Consider the following 25,998-nt stretch of genomic DNA (forward strand, 5'->3'; position numbering starts at 1 on the left):
CTGTTATTTTACTGCCTCCCTTGGCAGCCACTCTTTTCCTGCTGGTTTAGCTTTGTGCTCCAGCAAAGTAATTCTCCCCAATCTCAGAATCACTTTACCACTTTTCACTCTTGCAATACTTTAACAGTTTAGGCACAAAAAAGCGATCCCTTGGAACAAGGAAATCAGCATATGACGTTCTCCACAAAGGTGCCAAACACAAGTGAGGAATCCCACTTCCCCACCTATGACAAATTTACCATAAAACTGCAATTTCTAGAGATGCGTCTATAAACAACAAAAAAAACATCATTTAGGAACACATACTGGTAACATGTGACTGACATGCTACCCAAATTTACTTTGCGATTATGTGCGTCGGTGAGCTGCAGGCTCGTGGACAACAGCTTTCAGATGTAAGCCCAGTGGATCTCACCCACAATGAAGAAGTATCTGACTGACAGGCATCTCCACTAGTGGGAACCAGAATCAAGCTTGATGCCCTCTCTTGCTTCCTTTCGGGTAACAAAGCCATGTATCATTTTAAGAGTAGGCTCTATGACATATTACCAACAGGTCAGTGCATGATTTTCTCTGGTGGTAGGGGATGGCGATTCATTTTTAAAGTAAGACCCCTTGGAGCAAACTGGATCTCCCAACCCTGGCCTTTGAGTAGCTTCAGCAGGAGCTGCGATGAACCACTGCAGCTACTTTCATGCTACCTGCATTTGGCTCCAGCTGTTTGCAACCTGCCTGCCTCCTTATGGAGCACTTCCATAGTTAGTTAACCAAATTTTTAAAGCTGTTAACAACAGGATAGGAACCTCCTTCCAGGGGTAACTAGGGTTGCAGAAAAGGATGGCTTCACCACCTGGACCCCCCAACCCAGATCCAACCATTCAGGGCCAGACAGACCCTCCTCTTGTGGGCCGTGACGGTGGTGGTAGTGTCAGACATCTCAAGTTAAGACTTTCTTGTTCGCTTCAGGTTAATGCCTGCTATGGAAACAGCATTCACCAACTAACAAAGTCCACAGGTGCTCTCACTACACTGACATTAAGGTGCAAAATGACCGAGGGGAAGCAGCAGAGTCCACTGAGGCATTTTATTTGTACGTATGTATTACATCCCTAGAAAAAGAATCCCAGGATTTTCCCTCCTGTGTGTTTTCGTCTTGCTTCCTCGTGGTCCATGATGCCAGCTGAGGTCGTCAGTACAATGAAACTATGGAGAGAAGAAAAAAATGTTTGTCTGAGTTCAACATAAAGCCACTCACTTTCTGGTGGAGAAAGCCCAAACATGCAACAGGGTTTAAGCAGACCTTCCTGTAAGGCACACAGGACTGATACTTGGCCACATGGACCGCGGAGTATCTGGGTTGCCAGTGCACAAACACAGCTCCTGGAACCAAAAGACCCAAATGCAGAGGCCCCAGCTACACTAACTCACACAACCCTGAGCTCTGCCAAAACAGGGAAACACTGCCATTGCCCTCTGCCACTTACTGTATATATGCTCACAGCAAGTTAGTTGTATAGAGAATGCATTTATACAATGGGAGCCCCAACCTGACCTAGCAACTTCATGACTTACCGTGATAATCAAGGTAACACATCTCTACAAAGCCTGAGGTGGTATGTCAACCATGAGGCCTTAAAATTATAATTACCAAGAAAAATAGTTCTTATAACACTGTACTTAAAATACAGTTAACTATGACGTAGTGGGAATATATTCCAACCATGTCACCAATCACAACTAGGGAGCTTCAATTTAGCTTTAACGGAGAGCTAGTTAACTCAGGGTCACCTAGCTCAAGCTGTTAACAGTGAGAACGAAGATTTCCAAACTGAGTCTCCCCATAGGCTTAGGGTTCAAAAGTGATTCAGGCCACAGGAGGAGGGCAAATCAAACACCTGTAATATGAACTGTAAGCAGTGGGACAAAAGAGGGGACAGGAAAGGGAAGACAAATCTGCCACACTCTCAGCCAGTCTCAGTTCTCGCATGCCTCTCCGAACCTGAAGCCTAACACATTAGGAGTTGTTGGGAATGGAGCCAATTACTACTGCTTTAAAAATCAAGAAACTCAGCTCAAGGCAAACTATATCACAGCAACCCTTAGTATTAACTTCTTTAATTGCGGAAAATCAACTCTTACCCAAACTGACGGGACGGGAGCAGATTATTCTGCCACTTTTCTAGATCTTTGAGTTGCACATCAAATCTGGGGCTGATCACTCCACACTGCAAAAGGGTAACAAAAAATACTGTTTGTACTTCACCAACAACAGGAAAACTGGGTAACACAAAGCACCATTTTTAATTGCTGAATAGCCACACATACCATCAACGCAATTTAATGCGTGCCTATTCTGTACAATCTCTCATAAATGCCATCTAAAAAATATAGAGGCAAGACTATACCCACCTGCCTAGTAAAAAAACAAAGACTTGAAAAAGTTAACGAAGTATTTCCACACCTCACATTAGAATGGCAATCATCAAAACAACGGCAAACATGTTGGCCAGTCTGTGAAGAAGCTGGAACCTTCACCCACCACTAGTGGGGATGTAAAAGGGTGCAGTCACTGTGGAAAAAGTCTGGTGGTTCCTCAAACAGTTGAAGACAGGAATGCAAACAGAAACCTGTACACCAATATTCACTGCAGCACTTTTCACAATAGCCCCAAGGTGTTTGATGGTTAAGGTTGTGTATCAACTTGGCTGGGCCTCGATTCTCAGTGGTTTGGCAGTTATGTAATGACGTAATCACCTCCAAGATGAGATCTGCTTGCTATGAGCAGCCAATCAGTTAAAAGGCGTTTCCTTAGGAGTGTGGTCTACATCCAATCTGTATGGACTTTCTGGCAAAGCTCGCTGGCTTTTGCTCTGCTCTGGATCCTGCCTTCTCGGCTGTCATCAACTGACCTCTGGGACTTGAGCCTGCAGTTCGGCCGATCTTGGGTACTTGCATTTGTCAGTCCTTGAACCTACATGAATCAGAAGCCTCCAGCATGAGTCCTAACCCACAGATTTGGGACTTTCCAGCCTCTACAACGCGTGAGCCATTTCCTTGACACAAATCTCTATGTATATATACAGGCTTCACTGGTTTTGCTTCTCTAGGGAACCCAGCATAAGACAAGGTGGAAACAAACAAAATGTCCTTCAACAGATGAATGGATAAATAGAATGCAGTATATACATACAATGGAATATTACTCAGCCATAAAGAGAAACAAAGTCCTGATACATGCCACAACATGGATGAGCCTTGAGAACACACTGAGTACAGTCAGTCACCAAAGGGCAAAAACTGTATGACCCCATTGATATGAAAAAAGCAAATATACAGAAACCACAGATGATTCCTGGTTACCAAGGGTGGGAAGGGGGAAAAGTGGAGCTGCTTCTTAGGGGGTATTGAGTTTATGCTAACGATGGTGGAATGATTTGGAAAAGAATAGTGAGCCTGGCCTGTACAACTTGTAATCAATGTCAAAGAATTACACATGTAAAAACTGTTGAGATGGTGTTATCTCTTATGAATATTTTCACCACAATAAATTTAAAAAAAAAAAATTAATGAAACTAGCAGAACACAAGGCAATTCACTGCCAAGTAGGACAGGACATACATATGTCAGGCCATCAGCATCCACCCTGCGGGCTGGGGACCTGTCCCAGAACAAATGACAAGATTTTAAGAACTAGGAAGCCAAGTGTTAATTAAGATTATAGTCAGCTGTTTTACAGTACGGTTGAAATCAATTTGTAGGCTCTCTAATCTTCAGTCTATTAAATAAAAATGCAAAATATCAGAATATCTAAGGAACAAGCTTCACAGATACTAACTAAACTCTAAGAACTGCTATACTTCCATATGGCCAAAGAGGCACCACTCTACATGTCTAATCTTTTGATCCCAGACAAGTTTTAGCAAAAAGTTGTTTGCTATCGGCACAAAGCAACAACTAACCCTCCAAAGCCAAAGTACTATAATTTAACATCCAATTATATGCAAATCCTAACACATTAAATGGTCAAACATCCACCAGCTTAAAAAACAGGCTACGTGATTTTGCCTGTGGATTCCTACAACATGGGTTTGGATAAAGGAAACTGATGGGATTAAAAGCCTCTTTAGGACTAAACGGCCCCCTGCTTTCATCACTACCCTACGAATAACTTACATCACTGTGTAAAGTTTCCTTCCCACTGTTTCCACATAAGAACCGACCATGTGAAAACAGGATTACCACCAAAGTGACAACTCCAGAGGGCTAAATAGTTGGGTGTGCACATCCATACAGCTACCTAACAAAAAAAAAAAAAAATTTTTTTTTCCATTAAAAAGAACCAAGGTGCCTGCATGTGAACAAAAGGGAGGGACTATGAGGTTAGAGAGTAATCCTTTGGACCAGTTGCAAATCAACTCAGCAAAGATGCAAAGCTACAGACACTAAAAGATGGGCCTATCAGAAAGACCCAACCAGGCAAGAAGCCTGCTCAGATTCTCCATTTTCTACCATTATTCCATAGCTATGCTATCACTTGACTAATACAGCCAAGGACAATCCCATACCAAACAGAATACAGAACAGAAAAAAGGGAAAATTAGTTCTCCAACCAAGCTACAGTGGCTTCCATTTCTCCAAGCTGCCAAGGCCTTCATTCCACAATAACAAGGCAAAACCCGTCTCATTCAGCTAGTAGAATTAAAGCAGTATACCTTTCCCCTAACCAGAATTTTCTTAAATAATCTAGTCTCCAAACACTACCTACTTTATATCCCACTCCCATTACATTTCTATAGCAAGGATAAGAGAAGACAGACTCATTTCTTACATGAGGGAATCTGAGACACCCTTCTTTACAGATGAATAAATAAAACTCGAATAGATTTCAACTGCCTCTTAGCTAGAATTTTTTCAAAACTAGTATACCACAGAACAAGGATACAATAAGAGTTCCGTTTGAGAAATGCTGTTTAAATTTACTTCTGAAGTTATTCTGTACATATTAAACATCCAAGAGGAATTTGGTACGCAGCTTTTCATTAACTCAAATCTGCAAGACAGTTTAAGTGCTAAGCTATATACAAGGTCCATGTGTGGTACAAGGACACCTGGTAGCGCAGTGGTTAAGCACTTGGCTGCTAACCAAAAAAGCTCCATAGTTCAAACATACCAGCGGATCCACCAAAGATGTGGCAGTCTGCTTCCATAAAAATTACAAGCCTCGGAAACCCTATGGGGCACTTCTACTGTCCTATACGGTTGATACAAGTCAAATCGACTCGATGGCAATAGGTCTGGTTTTCATTTTGCTTCTTCTGTAGTACAAATGGTTTGTGCTTGACTACTAACCTAAAAGGTTGGTGGTTCGAACCAAAGCAGTGGCACAGGCAAAGAAATGCCTGGTGATCTGCTTCCTTAAAGATCACAACCAAGAAAACAGTGCTCTACTCTTAACACATCCACTGGATAATGGGTTTTTTTTTTTTTAATTTACATACTGGAACCAGCTCTCCAGCCAATTACTAGTTACAGCCTATTGGACATACCCTAACCTTCTCTAAAAATTGGAAAAATACTAACACACATCCCCTTCCTCAGAATAAAAAAAAAAAAATAGTAAATTCAAATCCCACTTTAGGGTGCAGCTAGCAAGTGATCTCTTACAAAGTCTTCACATCCAGTAGTATTATTTACTCGAGCATCACCTCTATCCACACATGCAGTAAGTACACTCTACAATGAAGCAACTATGTAAAACATGAACTGCTGAACTCAGTTACTAGGCAACTACCTGATCAATATGGCCACTGCCAGCAGAACTCGCTTTCTCTCTGGGCCAGTTTTCTCCCCATCTGTGTTGGACTAGTGGATTTCAGATCCCTTGCAAATCTGAATGCTACAAACCTGAACACAGAAAGCAGGGGTAGCAGCTCTGGGACCTTAACTAGCTTAACTGGGACCATAACTGCTGAAAAACTACATGCAATCAGTTATATCACAAAGTTAAAGAGATCTACTCGGTCACACAGGTGACAAATCAAACTGAAGGGCAGCACTGACCTCAAACATATATATAGCCTATGCCAGCAGAACCACAAGTGTTAAGAGTCTGTTCAAAACTCAACACAATCACCGAGTAGGACAGTTATTTATACGTGATGGGCTATAATGCCTTGGGGCTGCTAAGGTACAAGCCAGTGGGCGGGGGGGGGGGGAGGTGGTGTAACACTGAAGATTCAATACCACCAGGGTCATTCACCCCAACCTCCCACCTCCCTTCGGATAGCCTGTATCCCACAAACACTGATACTAAGTAAAGCAAGCACAGCGCCACCATTCAGTATTCACAAACGCAATTACAAACACCATGTTACAGAATCCTTAAGGCTCTTAAATGTGTAGAACAATCAGTTCTTACCTTGTTTAACCTGCCTGTGAGGTTCACAACAATTTTCCCAGCTCTGTGATCATCAATGATTTCAAATTCGCCAATGTAACCTACAGAACACAAATGACTGTATTAAATATTATTCTGACAAAACTAAATCTTTATGCCCCTCTAGTATTCCTGTTGTTTGCCTCCCAAATACTGAATACTTTCCCCTCAGATCATCGCAGGGATTGCACTTTAGGGAGAGAGAAAGACATACAATCTAGTAATATGTAAAACTCTTGGCACAACACTCTTCAATTCTGGAAGGATTATTTTCCCTTTACCTCATCATAGCTTCCCACTCCCAAAGGCTTATTTATGCACAAGTGCAGCAATCCTCTCCTCCATCCCAAAGGGTTCTTAGAAGAGCTCAGGAGCCCTTCCAATGACGTATGTTACAAAATTACTCAAAGAACACTTTCAATTCCAAAACTCCCAGCAAGTCAACAGTCAAAAACACAAACTCGCTCCTTTCTTCAACAGTCCTACTTCACTCAGTGATTCTTCAGCAAGTTTCATTTGCTCGCCCACCTTCCCAGTCTCACCCTCCCTTCCGCACACGACTTTTAACTTACAAGACCGATTCCTTAAGTACATTCACATCAGAATAAACCAGCAACACTTACCATGCTTCATCATCACAGTTAGAAACCGAACGATGACCTTTGAGCATGGCCTGATAAGAACCTGACGTTTGCCTCTCTTCTCGGCATTATTGATGCTCTTAAGGGCATCGGCCAGGACATTCATGCGCACCATTATGGCTGTTCAGGGGAGACAAATCAGAGTTTTACTCACATTGCCAATATCTGCAGACACCCAATCATTCTACTCCAAACACATCCTCTTCTTTCTAACCCTAAGCAAGCTTGTTTCTCAGTATCCCCAGCACCTATGAGAATTCTTGATGTTGGACTTTGAAAGCAAGTAATGAGAATGTCAGCTTGCACAATTTGACCCTCCCTCATTCACTAACCATACTCTTCTATGAATCATCCAGTACACTAAAGATGGGGATAGAAAATAGAAAAACCTGGGGCAAAATCACCAGATAAACCTAGAACTGGCAGAATATGGCACCTACCAAAACAAAACTACCAACTATGGCCTACCAGTTACAGGAGCTGGCAATCGCCAGCAATATATTCCGAACTTCTGAAATCCAGTAGCATCTGTACTATTAACATTCGCCTTCACATCAACTCACTTTCGGTCTTGTCCCAAACAATATCCCTGAAATGCTTAGTTTTCACCTACACCGATAACTACTTATCTCAAACGTCCACCCTTGTGCCACCTAAAATTGTGTCCAACAGCAAGCGTACCACACACTGACCAGTAGGTACAGATTTATTTCACACGGCAGCAGACTGAACTCTGTATTTCAATCAGAACTGTAACGCTCCTAAGGTTAGAGGCCACAACATGTTTCCAGGGCCAACACTAGAGATCCAACCTGCTTCCTGAACCTCAGCAGTTTCTAAAGGGAAAACCCCACCTCCCAGAACACTCAGGTCAGTTCCCAGCAACCGAGAACACCCGCTAGGATACAGCTTTCCCTGCGAGTCGCCTCAGCCTGCCAATTTCCGAGAGTTGCTGCAGAAAAGCGAAGCGGCAAGGCCCACCCCAGCCACCGTCCCCGAAGCATACCATCGCCTAGAGGCAAAACGGTGCCTCAGCCGCCAAGCGAAGGTCTATGCCCGCAGACCGCGCCGGGGCTGCCGCCTCTCCGGGCAGTGAGAGACCCCACCTCCCGCCAGCGCTGTGGCCTGCACGCCACAAGCCCGGCTCCTCAGACTACAGAGCGTGGGGCGCCCGGGCACGGCTCTCCTCTTCGCCTGCCCAGGCCCGGTCAAGGCCAGGATCCCCGACCCAGGCGGGCCCCGGCGCCGTCGCAGGGCACCGCAACGGAGCCTCAGCCTGCGGGATGGTGCCGATAGCCAACGGATGGTGCTGGAGCCCTCAGAAGTAGTTACTTACCGGCACGGGAAGATGGCGGAAAGAGGAAGAGAGGGGCAAGCGCACGGAGTTATGGGAAGCGGGCGGGCTATCGCGAGACCTACAAAGGCGCGCTACTTTAAATAAAAAAGGACCTCCGTGTGAAAGAGGTGGATGAAGGGGCGGAACCTCCGCAGGGGTTAGCAGTGGAGAGTCGATGGAATCGACCTCCCTTGGCAACGCCAGGCCGACAAGGTAAGGTTTATCACTAGTTGGTTCGACTCTCTTCTAGCGTTCAATTTGTAAAACTAAAAAACTGACAAGGGCCTAGATATTTGCTAATTTTTATTGCAATAATTTTTCGCCACTTAAAATAAGGAATAGGCATGGAAGACTTGCTTTTAACTGTATACGTTTTTGTTTTGTTTTTTATTGTGCTTTAGGTGAAAGTTTACAGCTCAAGTTAATTTCTCATACCAAAATTTATACACATATTGTTATGTGTCAGTAGTTGCCATCCCTATAGTGCGACAGCACACTCCCCCTTTCCACCCCGAGTTTCTCGTGTCCATCACACCAGCTCCTCTCCCTTCCTGCCTTCTCATCCTGCCTCCGGACAGGAGCCGTCCATTTAGTTGAACTAAGAAGCACTCTCTTCACGAGTATTATTTTATGTTTTGTAGTCCAGTCTAATCTTTGTCTGAAGAGTGGGCTTCCGGGAATGGTTTTAGTTCTGGTTTAACAGAGCATCCGGAGGCCATGGCTTTAGGGGTTCCTCCAGTCTCAGTCAGACCATTAAGTCTGGTTTTTTTACGTGAATTTGAGTTCTGTTCCACGCTTTTCTCCCGCTCCGTCAGGGACTCTGTTGTGTTCCCTGTTGTTTTATTTTGGTTTTTAAAACGTGTATATATTACTCTTTCCAACCAGTTAACAATATATTTTTAAATTATTGGCACCTTATTGACTCACCTCAAATCTTAGAAATTACTTGCCAGGGCTCTAGACGTTCGAGTTGTGGGAATACACAGTTTGGAAGAAAGCCAAAAATATTTCTAAATAAACACTCGGAATTCTGAGCCCGTGGCTTTTATCTTTTGCTTTACACCCAGATAAGAAGAAATTTGGGCAAGTCTGTCATCCTTCAAACCTCGGTTTCCCCAGATGTAAACTGGAAGTAACAGTAATAATGCCTGCTTCTCAAACGTTATTGCGAGGGTCAGGGGAGATAATGGCGGTAAAGGTCTTGTACAACGTCTGCCATATCGTAAACAAACAACAAAAACACCCATTGCCATCAAGTCATAGCAGCCCTTTAAGACAGGGTAGAACTGCTCCATAGGATTTCCAAGGCTGTGATCTTTACCGATTTATAAGGTTGCTATTTTTTTTATGAGTCGGAATTGACTGCACAGCAACGGGTTTTTGGTTTAATCTTTAGGGAAGCAGACTGGTACATCTTTGTCTTGCAGAACAGCTTGTGACTTGGAACCACCGACCTTAACAGCTAAGCACTTAACAACTGCACCACCAGGGCTCCTTTCCTCGGCCTCATAAAAGATGCTCCCCATAAGCTTTTGTAAGACATGACAAAGTAATTGCCATATAGTAGATGCTCAACATATTTTGGCTGTGGAAAGAGCAAGGTATTGTGGGTACAGCTTGGAGTCCTAGGGCCTGATCACCTGAGGAGTTAATTCTAGCTCTGCCCTCTTTGGAGACAAGTGACCTGAGGCAAATTACCTAACACCCAAAATATTTGCAATAGCCTCCTTATCTGTCTCACTGCTTTCACCTCTTCCCTCCCCTCTACTCACCCCGTAGACTCTCTGTGGCATCAGGTTTTCCACTCTCCCCAGCAAACCCCGGTGGTGCAGTGGTTAAGCGCTGGGCTGCCAACCTAGAGGTCAGTGGTTTGAATCCACCAGCCACTCTTCAGGAGAAAGATGTGGCATCTTTCCATAGATAACTTGCAGCCTCGGATAATCCTATGGGGCAGTTCTACCCTATCCTATAGGGTGGCTGAGTCAGAATCGACTTGACTGCAATGGGTTTGGTTTGTTCGTTCTTTGGTTGCTGTGTATGTTCTCAACAACAACAAAAAAGCTTACAGGGTCCTTCCTGGTGTGCACACATGCCTCCTTGCACAGACATGCCAGACCTCATCCTCCACTGTTCTTCCCTGGCTTCCTGTTCTTTAGACACCCAGGAAAGCTCTGCCTGGCTCAGGGCCTTTTCCCTGACTTAACTTTCCTCCACTAGGCTTGCTCTCCCTGGCTTTCTTCATTCAGCTCTCCATTCAGCCATCACACACACATTTTTTTTCCCCATGGCACTTACCACCTGAAATATTGGAAATGTATTTACTGTCTCCTAGCTCTAACCCATTCATTTTCAAGCAAGCACGGAGCTCATCAGTGTTGTTCACCCCTGTATCCACAGCTTCTTAGAGAACTATCTGGAATGCAGAAGGCTCTCAGTACATATTTGATGACTAAATGAACAGGCAAATCTGTTTCCCTGTCTTAAAATGGGTATGGTACTACCAAACACTTGAATTTGCTGTGAGGATAAATGAAATAATCCATATAAAAGAGATTAACTCAGAGTACTCAGTGTTAGTTATTAATATATTGTCTCAGTCTATATCCTGCCACCCCCTTTTCAAATCACAGGTGAACCTTAAGGAAAGCAAAGCTCCCAATTTGAACATCTCGGGGATACAGAATTCCCTGGTTCTAATTTACTTTATAAAAGGAGTGCGTCTTTGGAGGAACCATGCCAATCTGGGCAAGAAGCCAGCTAAATGAGCTGCAAAGTGGAAGATCTGCATTTCAAGACATCAGGTGACTACCCAGAGGAGACCGGTGGTAACATTGGGTAGACTTTCCTTTCTGGACATGGAGAAACCCCTGGGAGGCTCCAAAAAAAGATCTTGGATTTGGGGTAAGGGGCTCAGGATTTGGTACAGAATCTGTTCCCAGGACCCAACAGGTATTAAAAAAAAAAAAAAAAAAACCCAATTCCAACACATTGCGACCCTGTAAGACAGAGTAGGACTGCCCCATAGTTTCTAAGGAGCACCTGGTGGATTTGAACTGCCGATCTTTACGGTTAGTAGCTGTAGCACTTAACCACTATGCCAGCAGGGTTAGACAGGCCCAAAAGATAAAATATCCAATTTCAGCCCAATTCTAGGAAGTGTTTTAAGGACAGTCAAAAGTCATCTGACAATTACTGAGCATCTCCTATTGCTAAACTAAGCTGGACCTTGGGGTCACAGGTGCCCACAGCAGGCACTCTCTCCACTGAGGCTGCTCTGTACCCGCCCTGTGTCCCATCTTGGCCCTTTGACCCAATATCTTTGGCCCCATCTTATTCATCAGTCTTTCCCCTCCCATCTAGCATGGTGCTCGAATGTTTGCTGAATGAAAAGGATTTAAACCTTTTATTTCATTTTGTTCTTAGAAGAGTACCTTATAGATGTGTAATAATCACACAGGGCAGTTCATTAATCTGATTCTTAAATGTAATCATGTACACATTTGTCATGGATTAAATTATGTCCCCCCCCCAAAATTTATCAACTTGGTTAGGCTACAATTCCCAGTATTGTGTGGTTGTCCTCCATTTTGTGCTTGTAATTTTGTTAAAAGGATTAGGGTGGGATTGTAGTACCATCCCTTACCCAGGTCATCTCCCCGGGAGTCAGTGTAAATGGAGTCTTCCTGGGGTGTGACCTGTGCCACCTTTTCTCTCTTAAAAGAGAAGCAAGCAGAGACTGGGGGACCACACACCACCAAGAAAGAAGCACCAGGAGCAGAGGGTGTCCTTTGGACCCAGGTTCCCTACGCCTCGGCCAGGGGAAGGTTGAGGACACGGACCTTCCTCCAGAGCCGGACCTTCCTCCAGAGCCGACAGAAAGTCTTCCCCTCGAGCTGACACCCTGAATTTGGACTACTTTACTGTAAAGAAATTTTTCTTTGTTAAAGCCACCCACTTGTGGTATATCTGTTATAGCAGCACTACATAACTAAGACAACATTATATTAGCTAAACTATAAAGAAAGTGGGACACAAGGAAAGATTCCAACTTTTATTTTTCTCCCTTTACATAAAGTAGAAGAAAGAATACAGGATTAAACTGTAAAAGTGGTTAATCAGTAGAACATGTATACACAAAAAAAAATTCAGATAGGAAGACAGGTTTATTTACAATGAGGAAACACATGTAAAATTAAGGTAATTTTCATATGCAACATTAAAAAACAAAACATGCTACATGGGTGCTGCTGTCTACAGCAGTATAGAAGGAAGGAAACACTTATTTAGGGATAGATATACCACAAGGTCCAAGTTTTACAGTTTATCAGTGCAATAAATTCACAAGACTATGACACCTAGTTAATCAGAGTTTAAGAACTGTTCCCAAATATGTCACATTTTTTGGCCCTCAGAGGATCACTCCTACAGAATGCAACTACTTTAAATTTCTAGTTACTGAGAGACCGATTCTAAGAAGCTTTCCAAGGAATTACAAAATCTTTGTAGACCAGAGGCCAACAGTCATCACCACCAGTTGGCTCTAACCAACAGCCTGTGCATTCTTGAGAGCAGTATCTAGAAAAAGTCAGAGGCCACCATGGTCCCTACCTCCTATTCCAAATCTGTGGGAACCAAAAGAGCCAGTACTGCCATAAAATGAGAATCCTGAGGCTTAAAGACTTACTCTGGTCTTGAAAAATTAGACTTCTGTCCTTCATTGGCTGGTCTTGGAGTGAGAGTAAAGGTCATAGACATGAGTCTTAACCTACTACGTACTTTAATTTTAGTTAGCTGAAAATCTGCAATAAAAACTATGTTAGAAATCCTAAATATAATCTTTTGGAAGTCTGCTAGTAAACTCAAGTCTACATGGGAGGGGACAAGAGCTCTACGCCTGTCAGAGTCCCCATTTGGGACAAAAGATCAATGTTTCCTACAAATTGCTAAGTTTTACTCAAGGGAGAAACCAACACATACCAGGGACATGGAATCAGTTTCATTTTATCCCATGGGGATTCTTCCTCCACGGTAAAGAAACACAATGTGGAATGAATCTTAATTGGTCTCTTCATCAAAAGTGGTAAAAATGGTCTCTGTACTCACGAAGCCAAACAGTTATTGTAAGCACGCTGGGGAAGCAGACTGCAGAACCAGCTTCCTGTAGCCACAGACCACAACCTCGTATCTAGCCCAAGCAAAGATTAACTTGAACAATTATCAAGAGTCACTGGTAACTGTACTAAAGGATAAAGTTCACTACTATATTACTTTAAGGGAAATTGCCTAAAAATAAGAATTCAATTAACTGTGGGTGAGAAAATTCAAAACAAGTCAGTACTCACTGAGTTGTCCATATAAGGTCAACTGATGAGAATGTACCCAGCTACACTGGACATGAAGACACTATGCACAAAGCCTTACTCAGCAAGTCTTGAATTTCTATTAACTAAGGGCAGAATGAGGGAGGGCAAAGAGCTACTTCTGTAACATTTGAGTCTACAGATAGCACAGCAGAAACTGTTCCCAGGGACAATATATACCCCCATCAATCACTCTGAAGAAAGCAGCTGCATTATTCATTCTTCTTTTCTTTTTGTTTAAGAAGCTTGTTTATCTCCCTCTTGGCCATTCCAATGTACTTCGAAATGATTCCATGTTGGTTTAGTCCAGGAAGCAGCAATGCAGAAGTTACTGAAACAAACAAATTAAATTAAGGAGCCAGCAAGGGCCTTCCTAAAGGTTATTACATTTTACAGAAGGGAGTTTCCCAGACACCCTAGGTTATCAGACACTAAATGGGAGGGCACCATACAAAATCCACTAATTCCACTAGTATTTATCCCCAGAAACTTCTGTTATATCACTCCAACCTCACATACCACACCACTGCCTATTTTTACCTCTTGCACATTACTTTCTACCTTGGTTATATTCTGTCTTAACTTCCTCTAAGACTATAAACATTCTGGAAACAAGTAACTGGGTCTTGGTCATCTCTCTGCACCGCCACAGACCCTTGACTGGTGCCTTAAACTTCGTGAGCACTCACATAGTTGTTTACTGAGTACATTACAGATAGATTTAACTGGCCAGGACCTGTCTGTGCTTCTTCCTCAAAGACTTACCAATCAGGTAGGTGAGAAAAAGATTGTGGACTTGCTGTCCCACCCAAGCAACCGCAGCAAGAAAAATGATCATGGTCATGAAGTACTAACAATAAAAATAATAAGAATTTATCAACTCTTAGAAGCAGACTAAGAAACACAGCTATCATTCTAGAAGTTTGTTTCAAAAGATGTAAAATCATTCCACTTTTATTTAAAAATACTTAATACCTATATATTACAGAAAACTCTATTACATGTAACTTTATAAAACTTAGATATTTTCCCTCCTAGAATTACTCACTCCAGTGTAAATTAAGCTACTCTTACAATTAATAATTACACATGGTAAACTCATGTGAAGCTGGAAGAGAACAAACGCTTTCTAAGGATACGTCTTTTAGTTTTATTTCAGTAAATAAAAAATTTTTGTTCTACTAGAGTAAAAAGGGCAAACTTTAATTTTTAACTTCCAGTGATTCAATCTAATATAAAGACTTATGAATGTAATCAGAGGAGTTAAAACAGATGATAAACATCAAACTACATTAAAACAAAAATGATTATGCGCAATGAAGCAAAATTACTCAATCTTAAATTTTTCCTTTAGTTAAACAAGTCAAAGCAAATTAAGTACCATTTTAGGCTTTTCTTCCTTTAGTGTGAAGAGGCGTTTCCACCAGCCCACAGCTCTGCGTCGAGTTTTCACTAGATTGCTGCAAATTTCATGGAATCTTTGCTGTTGCTCAGTGGTCCTAAAAAAACAATTTTCCCCATCACTGTAAACAAATCCCCATAGTAGAAATACATCATTCTCTTAAAGTTAAAAAGCTATCTTCTAAAGATGGTCTAAATAAAAAATAGCAATGACTCACCATTATCTCACTCAGGTGAAAAGTATCTTACACCACTGAGACATCTTTTATGGCACAGGATTATGCTGCTACATAAAGGGGTGTATGTATATACATATCTTTAATATGTTATTTGTTGTTGTTAGGTGCTAGTAATAGTAAATTATGGCTCTGAAACCACATTTGGTTAATGATAGTCACAGAAGACTCATGACTACTTTGGGCCATGCAGAAATCAGTGTAAATTAATTTCTCTGCTCATTTATTATTTTTCAGATCCTAATGAACCCTGGGAAACCCTGGCGGCGTTTAGCAGTTAAGAGCTATGGCTGCGAACTAAGGTCGGCAGTTTGAATCCACCAGGCACTCCTTGGAAACCCTATGGCACAGTTCTACTCTGTCCTATAGGGTCGCTATGAGGTGGAATCGACTCGATGGCAATGGTTACAGGTTACGGGTTAACGAACCCTGCAGGTTGTAGCCCATCAGCGTCCCACTATTCTGAGAGGGCATTCAAAGCGTAGATAGCCCACAGCAGGAGTAAAAAACAGTTCAAATCCAAATTCTTTATTTAGTCCCAGTAAGGGAAAAGATGATCACAAAACAGTAGCAAAAATCCAAACAGATCCTCTAAGAAAGTTCTTTATATACATAATTTTCTCCTTGGTTCTGATAAAAAGTAACTGTCTCTGTACTGTCTTTGGTACACAGACATAATGGCTAGTACAGTAACATCTGCAAAAGCCAGAACCTGTGTAAGGCGGATGCCAGTCAGAGAAAGAAAACTCAAATATCTTCCACTAAATAAAGAGTGACAGAAAAATGGTGACTGCGCCCTGTCAAGGCAGAAACCTTGCAAGACCCAGAAAAACAAGGCAGTCTCGTCGAGTTCTGGCTCTCACTGGTTTCACTGTACTACTTAGTAGGCCTACCCTGAGGATGTGTGGCATTGTTTCCTCCAGTCCTCATCCTTGTAAAACTGCAGTGACAGATACAGTAAGAGGCTCCTGCTCAGCCCTGGAACTTCTTGCAAACAATCAGGCTTTATATGTTGCCCATGGTCAAGGCTAGATTGTGGCAATGCAACATAGTATTCCTCCTTCCTCAAAGGATCAAAAAATAAAATTCACTTTATCGATAACTGAGTCACATACTGATTACCACGAAACTATCAGTGTTTACTTCTGACAACTTTCCTCCAGGAGTTAGGAATTTAGCAGATTAGAATGTCATCTGACTAATAAAGTCAAGGTCAGAGGGTGATTCAGTATGCTAGTTAAATCTGTTACAATGCATGGTCACAAACCTCCCCACAAAACAGCATACTTCATTACTGCAAGTGAAAAACAATTCAAAGCGCAGTTCCTAACGCTAATCTATTCTGCTCTGGGGAAAACATTTTAAAACACACGTGCTCAATTATCTCATGACTTAAGCAAACTCCTCTAAAACATATCGGTTTATTCTCAAAGAATCCATAAGGCACACACTTAAAATTCTTACTTTCGTGGAGCAGTGGCTGAGCTCAGGTTGCTAACCAAAAGTCAGCAGTTCAAATCCACCAACTGTTCCTTGGAAACCCTATGTGGCGGTTCTAATCTGTCCTATAGGGTCGATGATTTTTTAATTTGCTGTCATCTGAGGACAAAAAGCTAAAGGCACAGTCTACCAATCAAATTAAAACAACCAAGAGAGACTAGGCAGCTAAGGGGAAATCTATTCCATCATCCAATTTTGTTCATTATTTAGATCCAAGGTGGGAAATATAACATTCCAGAGGGAAGTTAAAATACTCTAATATGATCCTTAGCCACTTTACTGTTTTAGGACCTCATAAGGAATAAATTCAAAGAATGGTATAAAATAGACAGCCCACTTTTATATACAGTTTGAACTTATTCTGAAGCACTTGCTATGCATTTGGCTGCCTACCTACCACTGCGCTGTCTCAATTTTTCAACCTTAAACACAAGGTTTTGTAAGTCAAAATAAATGGTAACCCTAAAAGGACTATGGAGATGTAAGAACTGGAAAGTCATTGTATCTGAATCAGCTAAGAAATTCTTCACAGAAAAGCAAAGAAATCTAACCCCTTGATGTCTGGTGATTAGACAATTCTTTGTGCTAATTGCAGCATACTAATTACAGTCACTAGGTTCAGTAACTTCTCAGAGATTTCAAATCATGATTCCACCTACCATTTATTGGAGCCAAAAATTCTAGGCGCTAAAATGGGAACAAGGTAGTCAGCCAAGCACAGAAACATAACAAAACAGGAAACACCTGACAGAACAGATGGATCTAGGTAGTAGATTGTCCTGTTTAAAAAATATAAAAATAAAGGTTAAAAACATAGTCACTATTATTCCTAGCTGAAGATTTTTAACTACACATGTAGTCCACTGGTTCTCAAAGATGTTATTGGCCCTTTTCATTCAGTTTTCCAGAAGCTTCAAGGCAAGAGATCATCATTGCAATAGCTAATGGAATATGTGCTTATATAATAAAAAAAAAAAAAAATTTAATTTCAAATACAGGCAGTCCCCGGGTTACTAACATCCAACTTAACAAACCCCTACAAGCCCTATAAACCCTCCTCTCCCCGTAAAACCTATTATATTAAAAATTCGAGGTACATACAATGGTTCCTAATAATAAACAGGTGCTACTTTGCAACACGCATCAAAACATTATTATTACCGTATTATTACGTTAAAGACATTTTAGTGTATCTGGAAGTGTGTCTTTAATGTTTTTACGCAAGAAAGGTACATTATGTACTCTATACTAGCAGAAACATTTGGCTAACTGAAGTTAGATACAAACTGTACCTAACTGTTCCAACTTATAAATTTGACTTAAAGACTGACTTCGGACAGGAACTCATTCCTAATCCAGGGTCTGCCTGTACAGTAAAAATCAATAGACAAAAAGGTCTCTGGGGTCCTCGACAATTTCTAAGAGTATAAAGGGTCTTAAGGCCAAAAAGTCTGAGAGCCACTGATTTATTTAACTGCATTAGGTTACGAGTTTACATAAATACAAGTTCTGAAAACTAGGCAAACTGCTCTAAGAAAGAAATGGCATTCTCTACAGAATATACGTAAGATTTAAAACACTTTCATAAACGGAGGCTGTGCATTACCTGAGCCCTTATTAACAGCAAGCACACACCACAGTAACGCAATAGCTCACTTACAGAAATACCAAAGAAACCACGCCCATGATAGCAGGTGGAAACCAGGCTCTTTCCCATCGGAGGACTTTGTCGGCCATCAGCATCACTTCTCCCCAGCCTTGCAGCTGCTCTTCCAGACTTGCTGTCTCTGCAGCCTACATATCATCAACATTCAAAGCGATCACTTTACCAATCTCAACATTTCTGTGATTCCTAGGGAGTTAAATTCTTCAAAGGTACCAAATATGTAAAATCGCTACCTCACAATTAGTTTCTGAAGACCCTGTAATTTTGGTTTCACAGAAGGAAACCAAAGGGGGAAAACCTATCGCTTAATGGTCCCATTCCAAGTCCAAGCACTGGGCTACTTTACATACATGATGTAACACCATGTTACATAGAGCCCTTGAGGTAGGGACAATTAGGTCTATTTTACAATTAAAGTGAGCTCAGAATGTTAACTTTCCCAGCCTCATACATTACTAAGTGGTAGCGCCCAGAGTATTTATAAAATCAGATCACTTAAGGTTCACTCATTTCAGGTGCTTAGAGTTGATCTGTTGTTCTTGTCGTTTCATTGATTGAAACCCTTAGTTCGAAATGCATTAGGAAAGCCTCTCTCTGAACAGCATTCAACTCCTAAAATAGTTTTTTGGGTAATGGAATCACGTAGATGTTGCCATCATTGTACAATCAAGGAAAACTACTTTTGCCTAATTATATGTGGCATTTTAAGCTCAATATATCTCCTCAATACTGTTATTTATTAGGACATTCTGGTTAGACTTCAAATTCCTCTGCAAATCTGGCAATTGGCTGAAAATGGACCTCTAGGATGAGCTAATGCGGCAAAAGCCCTTAAATTGATTTTGGTAAAAGAAAAACAAATTGAAACAGAACACCTAAGCATCCTTATAAATGTCATCACTAGGAAATAGGGAAATGACAGGGGGCAGTTCTGCTTAATCTCAATAAAGATGCTATTCATGCCACATTGCTCACTCAGGTGACCTGAATGTTTCTGACTTTAGGCATTTTATATGCTTATACTTCAAATAATCCTTCCAACAACCCTAAAAGGAAGGTGTTATTATTCCCATTTTACAGATGCAGAAACTGAGATACATACACAGAGATGAACAGATTTGAACCAAGGAAACCCAAGGCCAAAGGCTCTGCTCACATTACAAGTTATTCTGCTCTGCTGGAAAAGAGTAGTTGAGTGCGGGATTCCAAGGTCTAGACCAGAATCTGTCATTTCAACAGCTGTGTGAGTTCTTTGTGCCTCAATCTTCTTAAAAGGCAGCCCAGAAGTTGTGTGCTCTGTATTTTTAAGGGGGCAGGCCATGCATTTCTAAAAACCACTACAAAGTGAAAATCATGCACAATCAAAACTGCCTGGGGCAAAGTCACTTAATTCGTTAGCACCTGGACTGTTTCAAAAACAGATTTAAATGCTTCAGTTCCTCTTTTCTTTGCTGTGTGGTGTGGCCAGCCTTTCCCGGGAGTAGGGTAACGGACAAAATCCAAGATTTCTCTCTTGTTTTTGCCTAGGTCTTGCAGTTAAATTTGTGAGCCTGGGATACAACCCCACTGTAGTTCCTTCAGGTTCCTGCTTATTCTAAAGTTGTCTCCAGCCGCCCTATGACCCACAGCCTTTCAAAGTCCAGGCAAACGCCAAATCGTCCTATTGTCCTTCCAGCTGGACCCCACTCCCAGTTCCCTGCGGTGACCTCGGAGCCTCGCTGCCGTTTTAAGTTGTGCCAGCTTTAAAAGAAACTGGGCAGCAGCCCTTTGACCTTCCACCTCTGTCCCAAGTATTAGAGAAAGAGAAAAAAGCTACATTCCAGTCCGGGTAATACCAAAGAGGGGGAACCCCAAATCCGCCTGGGGCCCCCGCGCCCTCCGCCCGGCCTGCACCCCGGCTTCCCTGCCGATCCCCCTTTCTCACATTTCCTCCCCAACCCCCAATCGCGGAGACAAATCACGCGCCCTTCTCGCCCTGTCGCGCACCTTCCCCAGCTAACGACAGGGGTCAATACGACCAGTGACCGCCACCCAGGAAGCCCGAGAGGCAGGCAGCGTCGCCTGCGCCTGAGAGCTGGGCCCGCCGCGAGTGACATGAACGAGGCCGCTGCAGTCGCCGGTTTGGGCCCGCCGAAATCCGGAAGCCCTGCTCAGTTTCCTCGCGATGGGCCGCCGCTACTCACCAGCAGGTTGGTGCTGCGATTATCGCCCTCCGCCATCGTCCCTGAGGTGCCGCCTAAGCCAGCTCAAGGCTCCTTCCAGAAAAACCTCGCCCCGAGCTTTCACGGCGACCTCAGCGCCAGCGTACGGCCCGCAAGTGCTTATATAGGCAGGCTGCCTTTCCCGACAGCCTCCGCGAGGCTCCCTCCTCATTGGGCAGATCGAGCTCAAGCCGAAGGGTAGCCGGACCAACCGTTGCCCAGCGCATGGCTTGAAATCGAGGCCAAAGGAGAGACAGGCTGAGGCGGCCGAGGAGGCTGGGACAGGGAGTAGCCAATCAGCGCCCAGGAAATGTGCTCGGCCCACCCTGAGCTCTAGGAAGCGGTTGAACGGTCGTTGCCAGGGGCTTGTTTCAGCGTTGGTATCCCTGTAATTGACGCATGGGCAGCTCTCGCACCCTCTTCCCCTGAGCCCCAATGCGGTTAAGGAGCCCCTCTGCTGTGCAGGGCCAGGCGGAGAAGGGGATGTGGCCCTTAACCTCGTTGTGGTTAGGGCGGTCGGTGGGCACCGGAGCCCATCAGACCAGTACCCCTCCACGGCCCCGCCTAAAAATCCCTTCTCTCTTCCCCTTGGTATGTCACTGAGCAGTTCAGCTCAGATTTGTGACTTGTGCCCACATCGTGATTTTTTTGTGGACAAGTAAAAGCATTTACATAGATTTTGCTGCAATTTTTCTCTCCTACCGAGTTAGCGATAAGGCCTTGGCTTGGGGAAAAAAAGGGTGGTGGAGAGGGGTCGTAGTCTCTTGAGAACCCGTGAAAAATGCACCGATTTATAAAGTTGGCTTATTTACATGAGGACTTTGGGGGAAATTGTGGAGCGTTTTCTTAGAGAATCTATACGCTCCATCTCCAAAAAGGGATTGGTTTTACACGAGAGGTCATGTTAAGATGTAAACCCCTTTACAAGCAATTTAGGAAGTAGAACTATGAGAGACACTTTTAAGTCTTTTTCTATCTAGGATTTCAAAATGTATTAACAAGTGCTTTGATTATTATTCAATACCAAAAAAAAAAGTTGCCTGGTCAGATGTTGTTTCAGGTAAGTTAACCACAGTGTTTAACTTCCAACTTTTATCCTTTTTTTTTTCTTTTAAGCATATTCATTAATTACCAGGTTCTTAACAGTTCAAAGAAAGGAAGGCAAAAAGATAGGTGAAAGAACATAGTTCGGACCACATACTGCCTCAAGAAAGCCAGGCAGAGGCAGGAGCATTGCGAATTTCATGGAAAAAAGGCTATGAAATTTTCTGTGTATCTTGGAGAAAAAATTAAGCATTTGGGTCTGATAAAACACTTGCGAAACAAGCTTTGCAAGGAAAAGGAACTCCCCAGTAAGTTCTCCTTTGGGAGATGTTGAGGAAAAAAATACAGACCCCATTTAGGGGTATTTGAAAGCTATGGAGTTTGAGGGGCAGGCCCTCCCCCACCTCTTCAAAAGAAAGATAAAAGGCAAAAGGACCTAAACAATCAGCAGCAATTCACATAATTAGTAAAAACTATGAGTGCACAATCTCACTGTAGGCTCAGCAACACCCACATCCAGAGAAGACATAGAGCTTTTAGTAGGCTTTAAAAGCTGACATTTCTTGAGAAATCCGCTTTTGCTACCAAATGCTTCTGGTTTCACCCAAGTTCCCTGTGTACTGCTTAAGAAGGCTTTCTTAAAACCAGATTGTGAAAGTGAGGCAGCTGGAAAAAAAAAAAAAAAAAAGACAACTCAAAGAGCATGGGTTCTCCAAGGAGTATTGTTACTCAAGGAATGTGTTCCCAAACCTATTTCCAAATTCACAGCCTAGGGGCACTGCTATACAGTCTGTCACTAAGACTTTGAATTGGCCTAATTAAAAACAAAAACTACACAGTAGCTTTCCTTCTGAGCTGTATCTGTACTCTAGACAGGATGTGAGCTTTTGAAATATGCCACGTGACTGAGCAATTAACACAAATCCTGTTGCTTTTGTTAGTCGCCACTGAGTCGACCCCATGTGCAACAGGAAATGTCCTCCAGTCCTGTGCTATCTCCCAATTGTTAGCATGCTCAACATGCTTGAGTCCCTTGTTGCTGCCACTGTGTATTTTGAGTGAACTTCCAACCCAAGGGACTCATCTTTCAGCACTGTATCAAGACAATATTCTGTTGTAATCCACAGGGTTTTCATTGGCTAATTTTCGGAAGCAGACCACCAGGCCTTTCTTCCTAGTTTCTTAAGTCTGTAAGATCCACTGAAACCTGTCCACCATGAGTGACCCTGCTGGTATTTGAAATAACCAGTGGCAGAGCTCCCAGCATCATAGCAACATGCAAGCCACCACAGTAAGGCAAGCTGGCAGATGGGTGGTAGTAACATCTAGCACCAAGAAATGTCAACTTCAAATACCAAAACAAGTTGGGCATTTTAATGCCATTTTTCTTCAGAACTTTCACATCCGAGGGAATATACACTTCACATCTTCTTTTATGCCAGTAATGACCTTTGGGAGTATTGTTATGAAGTACTGCCAAAATTAAGCTTAATCAAATTGATCCTTAAGACTAAGAACTTTCCCATTGAAGTAAAATTTCCACTGCTGTTCAATTATAGAACTTTGAGGGTAAAAAAAAATTTTTTTAAGATATTGCTGCTTTAAAAAAAAAAAAAAAAAGGCAACCCATGTCCCAAAGTAGAATCTACTTTGACCAATAAATTCAGAGCTTAAATGCTACATCTTTTGAGACTGAACCTTTATTTTTTTGAAAAACAGGTATTTCATACAATCTTTGCCATGTTAATGCAAATCTGCACGAAGTAGGCAGGTATTTTTGTTTTCCAAAAGATGCATTATGAACATTTTCAGGAAGCTGGTGTGATTTATTCAACTTTTAATCTTAAATACAATCACAAAATTATATCCATCAGGAGGCATTACCACCTTTTGTACAGAGAAGCCACTTCTTTCATTTATTTATACAATGTTACTAGGACAAGGAAGATTCAGTTCAACTCAATTTGCTCTTATAAGGGTAAAAAGTAAACAAGTATGATGTCACTGCCACTGACATTACAGGTGGAAATATAAGGAAAATTTAAACCAGAAAAATAACTGACAAAAGAACTTTAAATAGGAGCTCAAACTTTGCCAGGGGCGGAAAAAAAAACAGCAAAACAATATATGTAATCAGCCTGTTTTAAAAGAAAAACACTCTATAATTCTGCATTTCAGAACAACATGCAATTCCTTAAGCTTACCATCTTTTAAAAAAAAAAAAAAAAATCAAGCTATTTTAGGGCCTTTGTATGTTACTTAGCACAACAATTTTTCCCTAGTAAGTTCAGCCAAATTCCCATGGAAAGCAGGAGACTCTTAAGTGGTTCATGTTGTACAACTAACCTTTTTGGACCTATCAAGCTTCTCTCGATTAGAGTCAATTTGCCCTTTTGTAAATAAGGAACGGTGACATTGCTATCCGGGCCAAAAAAACAGGAAAACTGGAATAGATCCTCAGAGTTTCATAATGCCATGCATTTCCCCTCCCCAATGTTTGCAAAATGTTGTGATGCTAGCTAGTTTTTTCCCATAGGAAGAACCTTCCTGATACGACCCAAATATTGAAAACAAAATTTACTTGCTTTAGTTGACCCTTACGTTAATAATATATTCTACCTCCTTGATTTAAGGGAGGGATGGGGGAGTGGGTTTCTAAATTACTGGCATTTTACAAGTCCAACAAGATACAGAATGGAAGGACATTGGTTTTTATCCTCATGTAATTTTCTGTAACAAAGATACTTAAATGTGCTAAAAAAAAAAAAAAAAAAAAAACCTTCACTGATTTTTGATGTATGTATATGAATAGAACCTACAGGCTAATTATGGGTGTTTTCTTAAATAAGAATTGAGAACACAAGAGGAACCAGCTCCTTTGATTTTAGCACTGCCAAAACAAGTAAGCCCCTAGAGTAACTACAAAAATGTGGGGCAAAATAGGCCAGGAAGACTTTCCCATTTAAAGTACTGCCTATAATACCCCAGATTAAAAAGAACCTAAGATTGCACATCAACTCTAATATTTGGCTGTACTTGCATTGCCCTGCTCAGCATTTTTTAATGGCTCTTTCCTTAAATTTCACACATTAGAACAACCACAATTAAAAAACAAAACAAAACAAAAAATGCAGATAACACCAAACATTGGACGATATTAAGAAAACTACTCCTTAAGTAACAGAGGCAAGTGTTAAGGGCAGAAGTGATCAAAGTGTTTCTTTGTATGACAAACTATGGCCCTAAACCTGGGGTTTGGGCTCTAAGAAAGCAATTTAAGGAAGCAGATCAAGAGCCTGATTATCAGTTGTCACACAGAAATCTTACATAAAACAACTCACCACAAGTACTCAGACACAAAAGAATCTTCATATTATCACCTAGCAAACTAAGAACTCATGACCAGACACGGCAAGACAAACCAAAGAAAGAGTAAAAGAGAAACACAGACAGCTCCATAAACTGCTACGCCGCCAGAGCTTTGTAGACAAAAATCAATTTTAAAAATCAGGTAAATCTAGCAAATTAAACACTGAAGATAAACTTCTGTTTCCAAGGGTACTTTCAGTAGAAGCGGTTGTTTGAAAGTTATTCTGTACCCCTGAATCTTAGAAAGACAGACAGGGAGGGAGAGAAAAGGGGATGGGTGACAGAAAAAGAACACAGGAGAAAGAGAGGATCCCTGGTTTTCCACAGGTATTTTGTGTGTCATCAAAAATCCATGACTTCTTAGTGAAGCACTCTAACTAGATTACTTTATAAGATAATCCCCAAAATATAGCCCTGTCTCTCAATCTGAGGTATCACCAGGACCGTTTACCTCCGATTAAATCCCTAACTGTTGAGTTCTCTTACAACAGTCCAAAATAGTAAGGCTACTTGCAGAATGACATCCCAGAGGAAACCAAGCTGTACAGACTAGAGTCTGCTTGTCCAGAGTGCGGTAAATACCAAGCTTTGAAGTCATCGCTTACCCCTGTCTGCCCCACAACTAAACACATAGAGGCCACACTATTCTCTGAGGGACCACTTTAAAATAAAAATGATGCATAATTTACCAGAGGCACGTTTCCTTTTTGCTCGGATAAGGAGCCAGGTGCCTGCCTCTGAAGCCTGACACTCACAGGCAATAAAATTCACCTATTTCATTTATTTTCTTTGCCGAAAAGGAAGCAAT

General features: G+C 42.0%; 2 protein-coding genes and 1 long non-coding RNA gene across 4 annotated transcripts; 1 reads left to right on the top strand and 2 right to left on the bottom strand.

The window, feature by feature from the left end:
• Nucleotides 1–1,070: 1,070 nt before the first annotated feature.
• On the bottom strand, nt 1,071–8,490 carry RPS15A (ribosomal protein S15a). The gene is made up of 5 exons (XM_049903048.1): nt 8,414–8,490; nt 7,060–7,197; nt 6,419–6,498; nt 2,140–2,225; nt 1,071–1,203 (listed from the first exon to the last, which is right to left on the bottom strand). The coding sequence occupies exons 2-5, from the start codon at nt 7,190–7,192 to the stop codon at nt 1,110–1,112; spliced, it is 393 nt and encodes a 130-aa protein (XP_049759005.1). The 5' UTR covers nt 7,193–7,197; nt 8,414–8,490; the 3' UTR covers nt 1,071–1,109.
• LOC126086603 (uncharacterized) lies at nt 8,484–16,506 on the top strand. Of its 2 annotated transcripts, XR_007519560.1 has the most exons (4): nt 8,484–8,626; nt 11,044–11,214; nt 12,135–12,335; nt 15,648–16,506. It is a non-coding gene; the product is annotated as an uncharacterized LOC126086603 (long non-coding RNA). The 2 variants fall into 2 exon arrangements; XR_007519559.1 differs by lacking the exon at nt 15,648–16,506 and having other exon boundaries at nt 12,135–13,177.
• ARL6IP1 (ADP ribosylation factor like GTPase 6 interacting protein 1) lies at nt 12,558–20,882 on the bottom strand. The gene is made up of 6 exons (XM_049903045.1): nt 20,760–20,882; nt 18,571–18,704; nt 17,570–17,689; nt 15,155–15,272; nt 14,539–14,623; nt 12,558–14,104 (listed from the first exon to the last, which is right to left on the bottom strand). The coding sequence occupies exons 1-6, from the start codon at nt 20,793–20,795 to the stop codon at nt 13,986–13,988; spliced, it is 612 nt and encodes a 203-aa protein (XP_049759002.1). The 5' UTR covers nt 20,796–20,882; the 3' UTR covers nt 12,558–13,985.
• Nucleotides 20,883–25,998: the final 5,116 nt, after the last annotated feature.

This window comes from Elephas maximus, chromosome 12, assembly GCF_024166365.1.
Source record: "Elephas maximus indicus isolate mEleMax1 chromosome 12, mEleMax1 primary haplotype, whole genome shotgun sequence".
In the NCBI taxonomy this organism is placed as follows: Eukaryota; Metazoa; Chordata; class Mammalia; order Proboscidea; family Elephantidae; genus Elephas; species Elephas maximus.

Bases quoted from the DNA above. Each gene is read 5' to 3' on its own strand.
- RPS15A (XM_049903048.1), bottom strand. From the start codon at position 7,192: ATGGTGCGCATGAATGTCCTGGCCGATGCCCTTAAGAGCATCAATAAT. The intron at 6,499-7,059 runs GTAAGTGTTGCT...TGTGTTCTGTAG, and splicing joins AACTGTGATGATGAAGCATG to GTTACATTGGCGAATTTGAA. The intron at 2,226-6,418 runs GTAAGAACTGAT...ACCCTTTTGCAG, and splicing joins TCACAGGCAGGTTAAACAAG to TGTGGAGTGATCAGCCCCAG.
- ARL6IP1 (XM_049903045.1), bottom strand. From the start codon at position 20,795: ATGGCGGAGGGCGATAATCGCAGCACCAACCTGCTG. The intron at 18,705-20,759 runs GTGAGTAGCGGC...GATGATATGTAG, and splicing joins ATCGCAGCACCAACCTGCTG to GCTGCAGAGACAGCAAGTCT. The intron at 14,624-15,154 runs GTACTTAATTTG...TTTTATTGTTAG, and splicing joins AGGAAGAAAAGCCTAAAATG to TACTTCATGACCATGATCAT.